Below are 18589 nucleotides of genomic sequence, written 5' to 3'. Positions count from 1 at the left end.
CATTGTCCCCACTAATTTGAGAGAACGGCTGGGCGTAGAAACTTGGTAGAGGTGTCCAAAGAAAGGTCTTGGTCTGTAGATGAGTTATCAAAAGAAAAACGAAGTCAATTCGCTTAGGGCTCTGCCCCAGAAGCCTTTAAAGATCCCTCCACAGATTTGTTTACATTTTGGCTATGTGGATAATACTTTTAAATGAAACAGCTGTTAATTTTAAAATTGTGTTTTAACAACACGCATTTATTGGGAGTTACTGAATTGTCCAAAAGAAGTATTTGCAATCTTATTTTCTGATTTTAAAATTGATTTTCTTCTGTACTATGCCATGTTTTGCAATATAACATTCCATGAAAAAAATAGTGCACAGCAATTCTTAAATTATTTCTTATTGAACTATCTCATATCTATTGTACGGGTTGGTGTCTGCCTTTTTCACCACTTTTGTCTACATTTTATCATATATTATTCTACACATATCAAATATTCATTTAGGAATATCTGCTCTTATCGTGTCTAATAAAATCCAAACATAGAAACCTTGCCTAAAATGGTACCCATCTTGACAAATTATTTGCACCAGCCTATATTACGGACTTTGGCGCACTGGGTTGGTAACATTATTGAAAATAACACTACATTTGGCTGTAAAATAAGGTACAAGGAGAAAATACGATTTAAACAGCTACTGTCATGACAGAAAGGTCATATTCCTTTTAAACTAGATCACATAATCCTTTATAAGATACGTTGATTACCAATATGTAAACGTCAATATATACGTAACAGCCAATTTACAGTATTTTTGCTTTTTGGAAATGTCCCATTGCTATGTCATTTGCATTATTTGTTGCAAATGAAGCCGACAAGACCATATAACAAGACCATATAAATGAGGAGGCACCTAACAGTCCAAGAATAAAAGCCAACTTCACTTCAAGTATTCCACTACACCTAACATTTCATAGAGAGATTATTTTGACAACTTTATGTTATTGATAAGGCTTAGACAACTGACATCCCCCATGTCAAGAAATTCCAGCTTTAATAGTAACCCCACAATCAATTTCTCAAAACTACTCTAGAGGGTTCATTCATTGGTACTGAAGTACGATATGAACTGACGCGACGTGACGAAGGAAAAAATAAACTTACACTGTAACGGATATACCTCCCCTTGAAGTTAGAATATGTCTTCCCAAAAAATATTTTCTTTTCAAATAAAATCATATTACACTGATGAAATTACAAAAGTGTTTAACTACAAAAGACCCACCAATAAGATTTTAATACTATTTAAAAGTTCTTCCAAAGGAAGAGATATCATATAACATACTAATAATAACTCCGATGACGTACGGTATGGGATATATTTTAATCATTGAATGATCAACCAAATTTGACAACTAACACAATTAAAATCATTATTGTTTTTACACGTATTACCCTTTAAACAATGCTAAATGCTCAAAATATGTATATTTCACCCAGTTTATCGCAGTTATATGAATTAACGAAAGCCTTGAAAGTAACCGTCAAATTCGACGGGTTTCACCTACTAATACTATTCACCGTCACCGTGACTGCTGGAATGTACGTATTTTGACAGTACCATTTAAATAACAATAGAAACATGTTTCTGGCCAGTGACGTAATTTGTTTACGTTTATGATCCATGCCGTTTCTGGTATAATATAATAACCAGCGTTGTTTTTAATGACTGATTATTTGCGTATTCTAAAAATTGAACTACAAGAATTCCTAAGAATATTCCTGCAGTCAAAAATACCAACAAAGCAATGGAATGAAAATACACCTCAATTCAATTTTAATAATTGAAAGGATTATTATTTGTTAGTCTTACAAAGAAACACTATTTACGCTACTAGAAAATTATTGTTTTAAAAATAGATCAGATAAGGCAACCTGTAATTTAACTGGAGCTCCGGCACAAATTTAACCAAATATTAGCCTAAAACAGCTTTTTGGGGGTCAATTTGTAATTTTGCCAATTCAAAGGCTTTCGTCATCATTCTTGTTTTGCATTTTTTATGTGGTCAATTTGTGCACTCTTGTAAAATAAAGTTAAAACACGTCAACACTCCAATGAGTATAGGAAGGAAAAATAACTAAGTGAGCAGATAAATGTTATACTGTTGACAAAAATAATAGGATTTGCACATGTTTTAAAATTAAACTTTGCTTTAGGATCATCAAGTTCTAGATGCAGCAAACCTTTGTTTGGCAAGCACAAATTGGGACAGAAAAACAGAAATCTGTTCTTATATTCGTTGTAAAATAACATTGACAAATAAATTAAATTGGCCAATTATTAGTTTTGTTTCGTGATAGTTTAACGTTGACTTAACATGTTTGTTATCCATATGGATCAGCGCTGAAGATAATTATGAGATGAGTTTCTCTCCGGTAAATATTGTATTCATTGTGTTTTGATGATCGTAATTTACTTCACTTTCAAACTATTTCAATTTAAAAAGATCTATTTTCTAATGTTTTGCTGATTCTTCTAGATTCCAATCAAATAATAAAATGCACACAGTTTTTGTAAGAAAATAATCTATTTAATATCGTCAAACTCGCATATTATCGGGCACGGAGCTTAAATAAACAAATGATTTAGGTTTTGCAATAAGATGAAAAATCTACTTGCAGTATCCCAAAGTCAGCGGTTTAAGGGGGCAATGTATCCAAAAATTTGAATTAAAAAAAGTATTTAATTTTTTTTTGTTTCTTAAACAATTTAGGAACAAGTATCAAGCATTGGTTTTGGTTTTTTACTTTCTCCCCCTATACCATAGTATATGGAGAAAGTATTGTTTTCGTCAAAATTTTCGAGTTTGAGTTTTGAGTGGATATATTCGTTTTGGGTCCCCCTGGACCCAAAAAAGTGGTTTTCGAAGTGATGTCTGTGTGTGTGTGTGTGTGTGTGTCTGTGTGTCTGTGTGTCTGTGTGTCTGTGTGTCTGGATGTGTACAGAGCTAGAGACTACACCTGTGGTCCGAATTCGATGAAATTTGGTATGTAGGTTCTAATCAATGGTATCTCCAGGCGTTTTTTTCATTTTTTTGAAATTTTGATTTTTACTGGGGATTTTCCCATAAAAACCCATAAAAAACCGGAAAAGTAGGATTTTTTCAAAAATGGCCCGAACGATTTTGATAAAAATTTAGTATGTTGTAGCCCTTTAAATTCTGAACAAAATGGTACAAATCCCATTTCTGTAAAAATTACGGTTCAAAAGTTATGGTAAATTATGTTATTTTCCCATAAAAACCCCATAAAATAACGAAAAATAGGATTTTAGACAAAAACCGGTTTTGATTTAACATAGTATGTTATTAATGGTCCTTACAATTTTGATAGTTTTTTCATTTTTTATAAATTTTGATTTTTAATGGGGATTTTTCTATAAAACCCCATAAAATAACGGAAAAATAGGATTTTCCCAAAAATGGCCTGAACGATTTTGATAAAAAAGTTAGTATGTTATAGTCCTTTATATTCTGAACAAAATGGTACCAATCCCATTTCTGTAAAAATTACGGTTCAAAAGTTATTGTAAATTATGTTATTTTCCCATAAAAACCCCCATAAAATAACGGAAAATCAGATTTTCCCAAAATTGGCTCGAACGATTTTGATAAAAATTTAGTATGTTATAGTATTTTAAATTCTGAAGAAAATTGTACAATTCCCATTTCCGTATATTTACGTTCACCGCTTACACATTATAAAGGTTGTTGACAAACTTATGGGAGAAAGTATGTGTCAGAATGCTGATACCGTTTATTTAATATTCAAAATGTGTTTTTTGGATTAAATTTCATAAGCGCGCACAGCTGGCTTTTCTGCTTCAGGCGCCTATTTTGGAAGCAATGTAACCAAAAAACTTCATTAAAAATTTTTTTATATTTTTTTTTTATTTTTTTTTTTCCTTAAACTTAAGAACTAGTATCAGAACTAGTATTAGTGAGTCGGTGGTTCAGTCGGTAGCGTCGCGGACTTCGGGCCCAGGGCAGCGATGTCGTGGGTTCGAATCCTGGTCACTGCCGATAACGTTTTATCAGTACAGTTCACCTTTGTACTGTACCGGCTCACCCCTTGCTTTGCTGTTAACGATCCACGCACGGGCGCTTAGTCTATGTGGACGGGCAAATGCAAGGTTAAAAGAGGCCGCCAACCTCTTAAAAAAAAAATCAAGCATTAGTTTTCTATTTTTAATATTGAAAATAGTTTTTAGACTAAATATCATAAGCATCAACAGCTGGTTTTTCTGCTTCAGGCGCCTATTGGAAGCAAAGTGTTTTTGTTATTTCCCGCATATTTCTTTTTTTAGTGTTTACCTTCACGTTTTACAGCATAACTTTTTTATTTTTTTAGCTAGAGAAGTCAAAATTTGTACATATGTTCTTCATTATATTGTGCACAAACGGTAGCATGGAAATTTACATATTGTTAACCGTATTCCTTACATATTTTTTAAACAAAAAAAAATAAACGGAATTTCGTCAAAAAGTTAAAATAAAATGTCCCGTATCTATTTTTAAAAGCATATCAAAAGCCAAGCTACAGTTTGTAAGGCTATTTATTAGCTTTGAAACAAAGTTAAAAAAATTGGAATACGTGCTATACAAAAGGAGTTATGCTGTAAAACGTAAACGTAATGTTTTTTAATCCCCCCCCCCTTCGCCCGAAAGAGAAAGGGGGGGAGACTCATACCACATTTTCTTTTTATTTTTACACTAGGATACATTTTAATCAATAAATAAAAAAAATAGGCCATTTATAAAGAAAAGGTATTTTTGGGTACATTGCCCCCTTAATCTATGAAGGTCTGGGGTCCATCCGATTATAGGTATGTTTGATTTATTATGATTATGCCGGCTCCGGCTGTCTGTGAATGAAACTCTTTTCGTCGACAGTGAAGTGATCATGGAGTTTTCACAATTTCAGACGGATGTTTACGTCCGGAAAGATTTTTATCACTTTTCCGGCAATTATTGTGCACAAGCTTGAACGTCACGCGTTGGCTCGGTTTGACGCTGACCTTCTACTTCTACCTCTACGCATCAATGAAATGTGCGAGTGTTTGGAGTGTCCAATGACGATGATTGAACATACTTCCATGAAAATGTATAACCCTGGGTGGAGGTAATGTTTTTGCATTTTAAAGCTTGATCGAATATGTCAATGTGTTGACGTATTCATAATTGTCGTGTACAAAGGTATGGCTTTTAACACGTTCTCATTTCCCCCTAATTTAACCTTGCCGAATCCAATAATGTTTTTTTTTTTAATTTGGAAAAAAACTCCAAAAGGGTCTAATTGGGACCTTTTTGAGAAATTTTCAAAAGTAGGCCTAAACATGGGTTGTGTGATACATCAATTTAAAGGTCTAGTTGCTCAGATCATTTAGGTGGTGAAAAAATTAATTACCTGTATCGTTAACCGTATTTACATGGTGGGCCCAAACCGTTTATTAAAGGACTTTGACGTTAAGTACCGTATTACCCTAACTATTGAACGGAACATCACCAATTGTTTTCCAAGCTTAACGTTGAGCTACACCAAAATTATCGGGACAATAAGACCTTTAAAATTGATGTATCACACGACCCCATATTTACATTTGAAAATTTCTCAAAAAGGACCCAATTGGGCTTTTTTGGGAAATTTTTCTACATTAACCATTTTATTGGATTCGGCAAGGCCAAATTAGAGGGAAATGAGAATGAACAAGTGTTAAAACTTAAAAGCCATACCTTTATTGTACACGACAGATATGGGAAGACCCTGGTACTGTATAACAAAAAAGTAATGCAAAGCCTTTAAATATTACAGGTTTATTGTTGGAGAGTAGACGATCGCAGGTGACATTAACTTTAAAGCTTGACGAAAATGAAAAACGAAAACGTAAACGACGAGCATTTTTTTAAGTTGAGAAACAAAAGAGAAAACTGGAGTCATTATAGATAGATGAGTGGTTTTATCTTCCCAATATTGAAGTGTGGTGCGCTGTACATCCGTGTTTTTGCAACGTCAATAGGGAAGCTCCCAGCTGAATAAATCTGGTGGTTTTACTAGGAAGTAACATAGCTGACGCTGACACTCAGGTAGATCAAACATTGATAACACATAATAAGTTAAACAAACTGGTTTGCAGCATTCAAGCTCCCCCCAACACATTTTATTTTGTAAATCACAAATCGTAATTCTACCATAGATATAAAACCATCAGCGAGCTTAAAAACCCAACACATTCATCATACCATTGATTGTGTCTCTAAAGTCAGACATGAAATCAAGGATCACACATCAAAACAGGTATAAGATTTTATCAGACTTCAAATGTGTGATCGAATTTTATTATAATCTACTTTACTATTAAAAGTCAATGGTTCAACGATATAAATAAGTTGACATGTGGTGTAGTGTATTACATATACAAAGCAATCGCTTAAACGATTCATTTTTGTTGTGTTGGCTTACTTGTTTTCTCCCAAGACCGGTTAATCAATCAGGTGGTAATTCGTCAGACTCAGACATCAGCTTTTTTTTATCTCGTGAATTCTTAATTCTTATTCATCTTGTCAAAAGTCTTCTTTCATTTTGTGGTTCTCTTATTTATTTTTGGCTATACATAATAATGTTATGATAAAGTAAAAAATAAACAGTGACATTTACTGTTGATTAAGATTTGTGTGTGTGTTTATCCTGCTTTGCATTCTAGGAATATCAGATGAAACCTGGGAAAGCTATGGTAATACTAACATGGTCTATCACTATTTTTCACTTGGTCTAATTGATTAAGCACTTCATAAAAGCTTTACAGGGTTTTCTACCTTGTTACTGTACATTTTTTACGTTAATTAATTCACATATTCAACTATTCATTTTAGTGATTACCTACCAAGAAAGAAAATATTATTGTAGGCTAGGCCTACCTCTGTCATGATGACTTGATAGGGTGTTATAGACCTAATTCCATTTTTGAACTAGGTTGGGGCTAAGCATTTAAGTTTATAAATCCCGTTGAAAGATTAATTCAAATAAATTTACGCTACTTAAATTACGTTACAAAACATTACAAAGTACATTTATTATTAATAAACAATAATTTTTAGCTGTTAAAGACACCAAAACATAAGTTACTTGTTGGTGGATTACATTGATTAATAGGTTATTTTCCTAACTGCTCTGCTAGCTCTAGAATAAATTTAGAGATTTATCTATTAGAAGGTGAAACGTTGACAATCGACTCTTTTAAATTATCGAACAGTTAGTTATAACTTAGGTACTGTAGTAGGCTAGCTTTCGGTTCAATCTATAACCAAACTAACTAACTTAGATCCAAAACTTTCTGTATAGATTGTAGTATCGATAATATGATGGAATCGCATATTAAAGTTTTGCCATTAAGGGTAACCTAGGTCTACTTAACTTAATAAATTCAGTGAATCACAAGGTGACTAACTATGCTTTACAGAAGAAGGTTTGGTTAGTTTTAACTTAGATTGTTTAAAATTCTCAGGTTTTGGTAATTCTGAGCAATTACTTGGTCAACCCCAATTTTTTTCATACTTTACTACGGTCATCAGGATGTTCTTAGAAAACAAGAAACATATAATTTAAGCCCCGCAAGGTTAAGTTAGGTTAGGTTAGGTTAAGTTAGGTTATGCATTAACCTAACCTAACCTAACCTAACTTAACCTTGCGGTGTTCTGTTGCGATGGTTCCCCGTTGTAAACTTCACCGAAAGCCCGAAACAAACGGTGTAGACTCGATTCTATTCCAACAGTTAAACATGTGTTTTTTTTTCATTTAACGTCATCGACCCGCCACATTGTGGACACTCTTTGGTACGTTGCAAAACGCTGTGATCGTTAAAATATAGTGTTAACTTTTCCTGATCTTCACTTAAAACCGTGAAACTAAGTAACGTGTTTCACCCGTCCAATAAAAAAGGATTATCGGAGGAACCACTAGCCATAGCCATAACGGTACTGTCACAACTGGCCTTCCGCGTGTCTCTCGCAAACCACTGTTATCGCTTGGAATTTGAAAGTTCTTATCGCTCTGCAACCTGTACGATGGCCTTGCGGGGCTTAAATTATATGTTTCTTGTTTTCTAAGAACATCCTGATGACCGTAGTAAAGTATGAAAAAAATTGGGGTTGACCAAGTAATTGCTCAGAATTACCCAGGTTTTTGTGGTGCTTTCATCTTTTGGGACTGGCGAGTAATAAGTTAATCAAAACAAATACATGACAGATCATTTTTAATTGGATCATTTTTACCATTTAAGCTAACTCTTACCGGTAGGCCTACATTATACCCAACTTAACTTAGCTCGTGAAAGATAGGCCTCTTTTTATAGGATTTCCCTCTGATTTATTTTTTATCCGTACTGTTAAGTTTGATTTACCTTAGCAACTTAACATAACGTAAATAGGCCTAATGAGAACAAATCTTTGAAGTTAGTTTAACTTAGGCTAAATGTTTAACCAATAATTTTTTACAGCCAAACCACACAACACCGTTGGATGACGCTCCGAGGCAAGGTCAAACCCAGCTGTGCATGAAAGTGTTTGTCCAACGGGATTACAGTGACGGGACTACAGTCCGTTTTCAAACGCATTTCCCCTCTGAACTGGAAGGAAAAGTGAGTTTTGTTATAGATTGAGGACCCTAAGTATCCTAAGTAGTGCTTAAAGTGTTTGATTCATGTTGCCACTATCAAAATAATTAGGCTGAAGCCTACGAAACCCCCACTAGGCATATATTTCATCCTATAAGTTAATGTGAAACTTAGGTTTGGTTGGTTCTTACACAGAAAAAGTGCAGATGATCAGGATAGTTCGTAGGAAATTGGTTGAAGTGTTAAAAGTTCTAACAAATGGCCTAAAGGGCAGTAGCTTACTAAGCTAGCTAAGGGTAGAAACACACATACGGCGATTGGGAGCAGAGCGGACGTTGGGATCCAGAGCGAGCTGTAGCGTCGCGACTGAGAGTGACTGATGTTGCACACGTGCAGTGATTAGCGAGAGCGACACGAACGGGAGCTCGATCATTTCCAAGATATCACATGGTAAGTTCGCACGCAATTTGCAGCACAGCAAAACACTTGGCTAAAAACATTAATTTTGCGTGCTTCAAACCGATCGGAGTGAATGGAGGAAGGATACCGGCTACCGGTACATGGTGAATATCACCATTTGTTTCCAGTTCCTGATTCATGCAATACATGTCTACCTCGACCTTTGAATACATCCTTTCAAAAAGAGAAGGTTCGAGCAGGTTCCAAGGGTAGGTTCAGTTTCCGGTAGAATGGGCGTACAGTGCGGCCTACTGGCGAAGTGGAACTAAAAATGTCCATAAGATCGTTACCCGCTTCGCTCCCAAACGCTAGAAAAACAAACGAGATTGTTCCAAACTTAACCGCTCCGCTAACGCTCGCAACCACAGCAGTTTGTGTGCACGATACTACTTGATTGTATAGGTTTGATTTTGTTGCTCTAAATCACGCTGCTCCGCCCCGCTCCCAGTCGCTGTATGTGTGTTTCTATTCTATCATTTAAAGAACGACCTCTATGCTGATTAGGCACAATTTTAACAAGAAGTAATGGAATAGGAGATTTAGCCTAACTAGTGGCCTGTAGGGGCCATAGCCCCTAATTTAAACTACAATAAAAAAAAACCATATATAAAAAGACAAATATTCTAAATATGTTTTTAAAATTATAAATTTTATGTTAGGCCTACTTAAAATTAACAGTGTTTCTTGTTTTATATTTTGGTTTTCCTTCTTTTGGAGTCGTATATTAGTTGCTTTTGATGTGTCAATGAAGTACAATTGTAAAATAATTATTAAATCAATAACACAAAATATTAACAAATGGAAACGTGCACACGGTTTGGCCTGAGCCCGGAGAACGACGAATCAGAGCTGAAATCATACAGCCAAACATTGCACATCTTTTCCAGATTAAAATTGAAGATTTGTTTTGTAATCTTACGAACTCTGTTATAGTTTCCATTTTTAGAACCAAATGTAAAGGTTAAAATTAATATTAATTATTATGAAGGCCCCCCCATCATAATAATAGTAAGGCCCCCCATTTCGCGGTAGTAAGTCATAAATATATCTATGAATTTGTCCCTGAATTTTAAGACAGTAAGGCCCATTTCTCGGAATCTCTTTTTGTGTAGCGGAAAGCGACGCAAAAGCCATTGTACTGTTGTATTGCCTTATGTTTTTTATGAAGTTCGAATCATGTACAAACAGTTCTATTAGTTCGTCTTTTACTTGTGGTTGTGGCATGTCCATTGTGGCAACATGCGTTGAAATGTCCATTTGTGGCCTCCTCTGCGAAGTGAAATGCGCTACAATGCATGCAAGTGCTTTAAGAGGACCTAGATTGTGAGAAACAACACTCAACTCATTTTCCAGCGTTCTTCTAAAGACAGGCTGTAAAACAGCTTCTGGATTTCTTTCACAGTTAGGCCCTGCACGTCGTTCTCTTTTGCATTTTTTAAGTCTGTTGAATTCCTGGACACTCTTCCACGTCTTGCAGGTCTTCCCCTACCCTGTCTAGTTACTTCACTCATTATAAAAACGGAAAAAAATTAAACTTAATTCATTTTGAAACATTATTTACCAACATGGACTTTTGGAATATATGTAAACATTGCAAATAAATAAGTAACAGCTGATAGAATGCAGACGTTTTCCAGTCCCCATGCATTTCTTATGGTGGATATTTTACGTTATATCTCGTTTTCCGGTAACTTTATGGGAATTCTGCTATTTTTCCCGAGTCCCTGGGGTCAAGACCTTTAATTTAAGACCCCTCCCACTTTTCTGCGACTTACCAGCCGTCCACAATTTTCTGGTAAAAATTTTGTCTTACAGAATTATATATATAGACTAGCTGGCCCGACAGACGTAGTCCTGTCCTATTGTGGTTTTATGTCTCATGCTTGTACATTTTCAAGATGAGCTCGTTCGCATGGCTTAATCACGTCCTGGTTGAAGTTCGTTCGCTACGCTCACTCACCTTTAGGTTGGAGCTCGTTCGCTGCGCTCACTTGCCTACAGGTTAGCTCGTTCGCTACGCTAACTCGCCTCCAGGTTGGAGTTCGTTCGCTACGCTCACTCACCTTTTGGTTGCAAATTAGCTGTTCTCATAAATTAAAAAAAATATAGTGCTGCACCCTGTTGGTAAACCTATTAACTTTTTAATGCTATTGAACATCACAGAATCAGATAGTTTAGTTGAACCAGCTGTTAAGATTCTTTAATTCCATTTAAATATGAGTACTCATAAGATTAACATGGGAAACTCCAGAGCCATTGGGGCGGAGCCCTTTTGACGGATCTGCACCAAACTTCACACAAACCATCCTTGAATAATGCTTAATAATGCCTGAAAGTTTCATTACAATCTGTCGAGCGGTTTCGGAGTCCATAAAGGACAAACATACAAACAAACATACATTGGATTTTATACATATAGATTTATTGTGAATAACTTGCCGGTTCTTTGGTTTTTTTTTTTTTGGAGGGGGAGGGGAATTAAAAGTTTGGGTTACACTACCCGGGAAAAGAAACAGGAAGGGAATTTATGGTGAATGCTTTCTGTGTTATCAAATGGAAGCTGTTATACTATACTGGACATGATATAGGCCTATAGTGGAACGACATGCCACACCACTTGCGCAATCTGGTTAGTTCTTAAAATAAAATTCAACCAAGATTTTCCTGTTGTAGCGTTTTATTTCACCACGTATTTACCGTCTGGCATTTAGATAGAGGTACTTGGGCCATACTAGGTAGAAAAGGAAACCGACCACATTCTGATTAGATACAATGTACACTCAGTCTGGAATTGTTGGGTTGCTTGCATGCACTTACTCCCAAAAGAATTTGTTCCTCTTGCAGTTTCTTTTCTCTGTTTCCGCCGTCTAGTTTCCTTTCTTTTCCTGTCTCATGTAGGCGAACAAAGTTTCACTATTAAAATTCAGAATACCATGCAATTAGCCTAGTTGCACAAAAATATTTCATGGGCATAATGTGCGGTAATTTATAATAGAATCAACAGTGAATGATGGAAAGTTATTTTCTCAGTTACCATATTGTGCTTGTACCTAAACGACTTATTTTACCGTTTGGTTTCCATAAAAGCGGTTTAAAAAAATACCATTGTTTCAAGATCCTTTTAAAGATATAATTTCTTATATTTTTATGACAGCTGAACATGTTTTTGACCAGACCATACAGCTGATTAAAAATTTTATATTGTAAATTGTTTGTTTGTTATATCCATGGTTAAAAACATTGAATGAAAACATTGACCTACATTACTTTCTATTATCAGTAGTATCAATGATAAAAGATTGTTTACTGTAGCTTCAAAGAGGTAATCTTTTACTTTATGTATGTATCGCAAAACTTCTAGTAGGCTATCAATTGAATTAATATTTATTCTGAGTAATATACAGAATAGTTAAAAAGTCAATATATTTATTTATTTTTTATTTCTACGGCAAGCAAGCAATTTATAATTTGTAGGCCTACAACAAAATGTAAGATGGTTTCATATAGTTTCAGTGTTCCCTTGCATTTACTTCCATTGAGATATATGACTAAATATCACCTTGACAAAGGTTTTCTGTTACTGTAAGGTTATGTTTGCTCACCTGGCCTGTGTGATAATTGATAAGGAAACATAACTGTTATTGCATAAGCGTCACGTGAAGGAAATGTATGTAAATTAAATACCGTAGCATTATCGATAGCATTAATCAATTTATAGTGATTTTTGGAACTAAGTAGGTCTACTAGACATGATCAAGAGTTTTAACCATCCAATAACATTTGCTGTTGGGAGTGTTGACAAAAGTGCCCAAAAATAAGTTAACCCTTCAAAAAAATCTGAAAAATGTCAAGCCATTTTTGGCAGTTTTGCAGGCGTTTACAAAAAACGCTCAATATAAAATTACCTACATCTATAAAACTATATATTTAATGAAAGTAGGTAAAATGGGCTATCATAAAACATAAAAATTTCTACCTTTCTGTTAGGTTCAGTAGGTGTAGCTATATATTCAAATACAAACAATATCAAATCAAACTTATTTTTAAGGTTAAGAGACCCATTAAGTATATTTAAGCACTAATAATGAAAAAATTCAAGATAAAAAATTAGTTAAAAATTGAATAAGGAACAAGAAAGGTAATATGAATAAAATATATTTATGATGAGAAAACCAAAACATGACCTCATGTGTTCTTACCCTAACCCCCATAAGGACACCTGTAAAATTGACTGACGGACATATAACTTACCCCTCATATTTGACATTAAAAAACTCGATAAAATATACTATTTATCTCAAAATAATACCTACTAATAGAAATGAGCGCAATTTGGAATCATTTTAATCTTAAAATCATTAGTTTCTAAAACCTCATCAGAAACCTAAGAGCAGACAGCAAAGGTGATGAAAACAAACTTTGAGCAGATGTTCGCTTCATAACAAAGAGTAAAAAAATCTGAAACTAGACATTGAATTCAAGCTTAGAATCTGCTCTTTCTGTAGACCCCAAATTCAATCCAGTTCAGTACAACTGGAGTTAATTCAGAACGAATTTTGTAGCGTCTGCAACATCCTTGGAATTCCGACGATTGATACTCGGAGGGTTAAAAAATCCCTTTAACTTACTGTAAAATGTTAGGCCTATTTTGAGAAGTTATAGCTCTTGTTTCGTTAAATATTTTTTGGTGAAAAAATTGGAATCTTGGATTTAACCTTGTTTCAAGGGGATTGTGTTAGAAAATTATATTATTAGTAGGTTTTCACGATCCAAATGTAGCAAAAACAAATTTTTAGGCCTATCTTTTGTTATGAAAAATGTCTTCAATATTCCTTAGATAACATAAACTCTCACCATTCTTAATTACTGTATATAAATGTTTAGTGACTGGTTTTATAGCTAAAGCGTTTTCCATCCTGAAGCCTGTATTCTTATTTGCTAATACCCAATGGCTTTTAGATGTAATTGCCTTGACATGGTGGTTAGAGCTCCAGGGTAATCTTGACAAATAACCAATGGATTTTATCCAAGTCATAATGCCACAACCCCTAGGTCTAGCCTAAAATAATAAATTGAATAAACTGGAAGGTATGTTTACCAGCGTACATGGTCAAAGAAGAACACCAAAAGGACGTGACTGCATCGTTGATATGAGAAAAATACTGGCTGATCTTTTGGATGAATTTTAGTTTAGTAGAATTTTAGTTTGCCCTGAAGATAAATTGCTGTAGCACGTCAGAAACTCTGGTTACCTCCCAAAAACAGTTGATAACCGGTAAATCAAATTGTAGCATTCACACAAATTGCAGTAGCCTACTTTAACATCTTAAAAACAAGAGTAGTTTAAAAACGGTTAACATATTAAAATTTTCATACCTGATGTATTACATAATGAGAAATGTAATCAATTCCTCTTCACTTTACAGCTGGACCGAGCAGCGTTTGAGTACACAGTCTCACAGCTGAACACCTACTTCGCTGAGGCTGAGAAGGGTTCTTGCAGCACTTACTGTGAAGGCTGCCTAGCCTGCCTCACAGCCTACCTAGTCTACATATGTTCCGAAACACACTATGAGAAGGTAATTTCCAGTTTTACTTTTGTATAACCTTTAAAAATTCTTGGTTTGATCAGTATCAGTTTTGAACGAGATTAGGCCTAAGAATGTTAGAGCCTTTAAGTAGGGGGTCTGCACAGTGCACACAAGACTATTTTGCTTCGGTTGGGGTCAAAAATGTTTTTTGGGTCTTGGGAATTGTATCGCTTTGGAAAATTGTGATTTTTAAAAACTAATAATCTGTTACAACAATCGGTTTCTAGAATAAGCTATTGTATATCCTCTCCTGCAATCAAGGTGAATTCAAGAATATCTTTTGTGGTTACTGCAAAATCATGAATATCTCCTGTGGTTGCAACAAAAATTGTGAACGCCGGAGCCATCAAGGCAAAATTGTATACAACTTTTGTGCTTGTGTTGAAATTTTGTTGAAACTTTTGTGGTTGCGGTGAAATGTCATCATCCAATGTGGTCACAAGACAGTGAAATTGTTAATATTGCAAAAATAAAAGCGCATCTCGGCTCTATTTTTTATCACACACCACTAATATATAAATTATCCAACCTGAGTTTGGCCTGCATATATTTGGTAACAACCCTTCTGAATTAATACCAATCATATTTGGCCAGAATTAATCTCTTGAAGAGCCAAATTGTTGTCCTGGCCTAACATTTTAGGAACCCAAAGACGAAGCAAATCAAATCAAACATCCTAAGTTATTAACCCAGGAATTACTTACTGGTTTTAGGGACTCTATTTTGATCATACTTTTTTTATTTTCACATCTTACCTCAAATCTGTTAACTTATAACTGGTTTTTGGTTGACAAATACACACAGTAAGAAGTGTATACACACTTACAAAGTACAAAATGCATGATTAGATGAGCAACACTAAAAAAAGTGCAGCTTTGTTACAAGTAAAATAATAATAAAGTTTATGTAAGTTAGTTTTCAATCACTTGCATTTGTGTTTCTGACTCTGTTACTTGTTTAGTTTACTATTTTTGAATTGTTTCAGTGTTTACGGAAAGTAGCCAAGTTTGTGATGGAACAAAATGAGAGAGTGTACATGCCAAGAGGACTTCTACTGACAAGTCCGGTGGAGCGAGGGTTGCGAGTTGTATCCTTTTAACAGATTATCAATACTTATGTTTAATTTTCCAAACACCAGTATTTTTAGAAACCTGTCTGGAATAAAACTCGGCAGCTAGAAATTTTATAATTTACACGTTTGCTGCCATATTTTAGGTTCAACGAATATCAAAAACTAAAATTCTACTAGATTTGTAGAAATTCTACTACTGCACATGTATTTGCCTATGTGCTTGAGTAATATGTTTTTGTGTAACCCTATGCATTTTGACAGCTTTTGTGGAATCTTCAGGGCGTCTTCTTAAGCTATCTCTTTATGACTAAATCTATCTTCTTATAGTTTTACAAAGATTTTTTACATATGTCACTGGGTATCGCAGTTGGGTTGAGCGAACAATGCGACCGAGTCACAGGCGGAGGTATTTCTTCCCTCAGTTTGATTTCTCGTACTGTTTAACGTCTTGTTGTTGTTTAACATATCACCCGAGACCATACACAAGAACTAAAAGGTAATCTAATACTGTATTACTTGAGTTCTTGAACCAGGGATGAACAACATTTATAAAACTCTTATGATTTCCTCACATACATTATCGTTATTTTTACTTCATTTAAGCTACAGAACAATGTAGTCTTTTCACTTCATTATTTTATTAATGCTTAGGGTACCATGTTAAAATTTTTTCAGTGGATATTTTACTCATAAAAGCTGTGTTGTATATGCGTGTAGAGTAGAATGGGGTGAAATTTCTTGTGTTACTGAATAAGACTAGCTTTTTCAATCAGCCATAATTTATTAAATACCAATAATCAAAGGCTGATGAGTTCAGATTCAAACAGGTAAACCGTCTTAACTTCCCTACAGAATCAGTATGTTCCAATATATATATTTTAACTATCCTTAACACCATTGTTCAGATAGAGATATCAATTCTGGATCAGCCGATGGTCGCTCGAACATGACTCAGTCTCTCCGAGTCTACAGAGGAGTTTTTTATGTGACTTATCTACCTTGTGTTTGGCAAACACACTGGAGTCTTCCCCGCAACATCGTCCAGCTACCAGATTCTCACCCTTGGCAACCTGAAGTAGAAAAGAATTAACATATGTTAGTTTCCTGTGTCAATCTACAATCGTTTCAGTGTGAAAGTTTGATTTACCTTCAATTTTGTTATATTTGATTCATAGGAATCCTGAAAGATTTTTTAAAAGTTTGTTTATATGGTTTTAGAAAAGATTGATGTATTTGATTGGCTTGTGAATCGAAAATATTGGTACTGTACATATAGTTTGAACTCAACTATATGTACATTCCTTAACTCATTTGCTAGAACCTGAAAGCCCTTCATGGTAGTCAGTTTAAACTCTAAGGTATTTTCAAGCAGGTAAACTGTAGGAAATTGGGTATTTTGGTTGATGTGTTTTTAGGGATACAAAACTCCATTCAAAACCTTTTTTTTATTTGTTTGCAAGAAGAGTGTAAACTCGAGTGTTTCAAACTTCAAATTAAGTAGGCCCTTTACCTTTAATTTTAATATGGTGGAACTATCAATGGTTCATCAGATGATTGATTGGAATCAACGGATCATTTCTAGGTTCTACATTACAAGTATAGTGAATGTGTCGATTGAATCAGTGCTATTCAATTTGTACGATCCAGATATTGATCAAACTTAACTTTATCATAACAATAATAAATAAACTAAAAATTCAAAAATGGACTATTAGTTAAGTTTTTATTTTCAATTTGAATATTTTTTTTGTGTTCAAAACTTCAAAGATTAAAAAGTATAAATTAAAATCTAAATCCACAGACTGAACTCTGTTAATTATCGGCTGGAATTTGGTGAAGTAATGCCCTCTGTAAACTCGATTGTTGAATGTTCCTTGTTGAATTTTGTTTCATTACATGGTTGAAATAATTTATCGTTATTTGTAACTAAAATAATTTTAAACTTTTTTTGTAGATAGTTTTTTGTAGTGGTGTAATTATTTTTAAATATTGTATGACACACTTTTTTGCAGGTCGTATTTAGTTAAGTTTTCTCGCTCCTTAAAAGTGTGACAGGCTTGTTTAAAAGACCAAAATTGTATATATTGTTTTATTGTTTGGGATAGTCTAAAAAAGTGTATTATATACTATTTCGATTTGATATTTTGTTATTAAAACTTAAAGGGAAGCTCATTAAAAGTTTTTTAGTGTGTTTACAATTACTCTTGTACTGTAAAATAACTACAGTCGGGACCACGTAAGTTTGCTTTTGGCGGCAGCCAATTACAAGATAAGGCTAGTGCGACGTTGCCACATCGCCCGTTGACAACACTAATTAAAATACACTAAGTAATATATTCAAATCAGCTGGTATTATTAGATTTGGCAACACCGCACGGTTCTCATTGGTTCATTCAAAACCATATGGTAAATAGGCTCCTCCCTCAACTGCAAACTTACGTGGTCCCGACTCTAGGCTTCTTTTTGTTCATAATTTTATCAACTGCAAAAAGTAGTAAAGTTTTTCTAATCAGCTGACTTAATTTCTTTTTACTTTCAGCTGAAATTTCTTACATAATAAACTGGCAGGACCGCTATTTTATCTGATAGTTTTTCTCTCTCTTTTGCTCCAGAAAATTATGGAAAATGATGTATCAAATTTAAATTTTCTTTTTATAAAAATTCATACCATAATGTTTTATTACTTTGATGCAATTGAATACTGTTTGATATTTATTTCAGTACAGATAGTTCATAACATAATAATATTTTAAAACTGAGTTGTCACTTAAAAGTTAAAATACTCTTAAATTATTTCTGTTTTAAATCTGTGTA

General features: G+C 34.2%; 1 protein-coding gene across 1 annotated transcript; it reads left to right on the top strand.

Annotated features, from left to right (window-relative positions):
- Positions 1–6619: 6619 nt before the first annotated feature.
- LOC128989369 (golgin subfamily A member 7-like) lies at positions 6620–18589 on the top strand. Its single transcript, XM_054411260.1, has 5 exons — positions 6620–6775; positions 8537–8677; positions 14539–14691; positions 15689–15790; positions 16681–18589. The coding sequence occupies exons 1-5, from the start codon at positions 6755–6757 to the stop codon at positions 16723–16725; spliced, it is 462 nt and encodes a 153-aa protein (XP_054267235.1). The 5' UTR covers positions 6620–6754; the 3' UTR covers positions 16726–18589.

The sequence above is a fragment of the Macrosteles quadrilineatus genome, unplaced genomic scaffold (assembly GCF_028750875.1).
Source record: "Macrosteles quadrilineatus isolate MER2022 unplaced genomic scaffold, UCM_ALF_1.0 Scaffold_1__1_contigs__length_201487025, whole genome shotgun sequence".
Classification (NCBI taxonomy): domain Eukaryota; kingdom Metazoa; phylum Arthropoda; class Insecta; order Hemiptera; family Cicadellidae; genus Macrosteles; species Macrosteles quadrilineatus.
The sequence above is the reverse complement of the archived record's forward strand: the minus strand, read 5'-3'. Positions and strand labels throughout refer to the sequence as shown.

Excerpts from the sequence above, each read along its gene's own strand:
- LOC128989369 (XM_054411260.1), top strand. The coding sequence starts at position 6,755 with ATGAAACCTGGGAAAGCTATG. Across the intron at positions 6,776-8,536 it reads TGAAACCTGGGAAAGCTATG|CCAAACCACACAACACCGTT; the intron begins GTAATACTAACA and ends AATTTTTTACAG. Across the intron at positions 14,692-15,688 it reads CCGAAACACACTATGAGAAG|TGTTTACGGAAAGTAGCCAA; the intron begins GTAATTTCCAGT and ends GAATTGTTTCAG.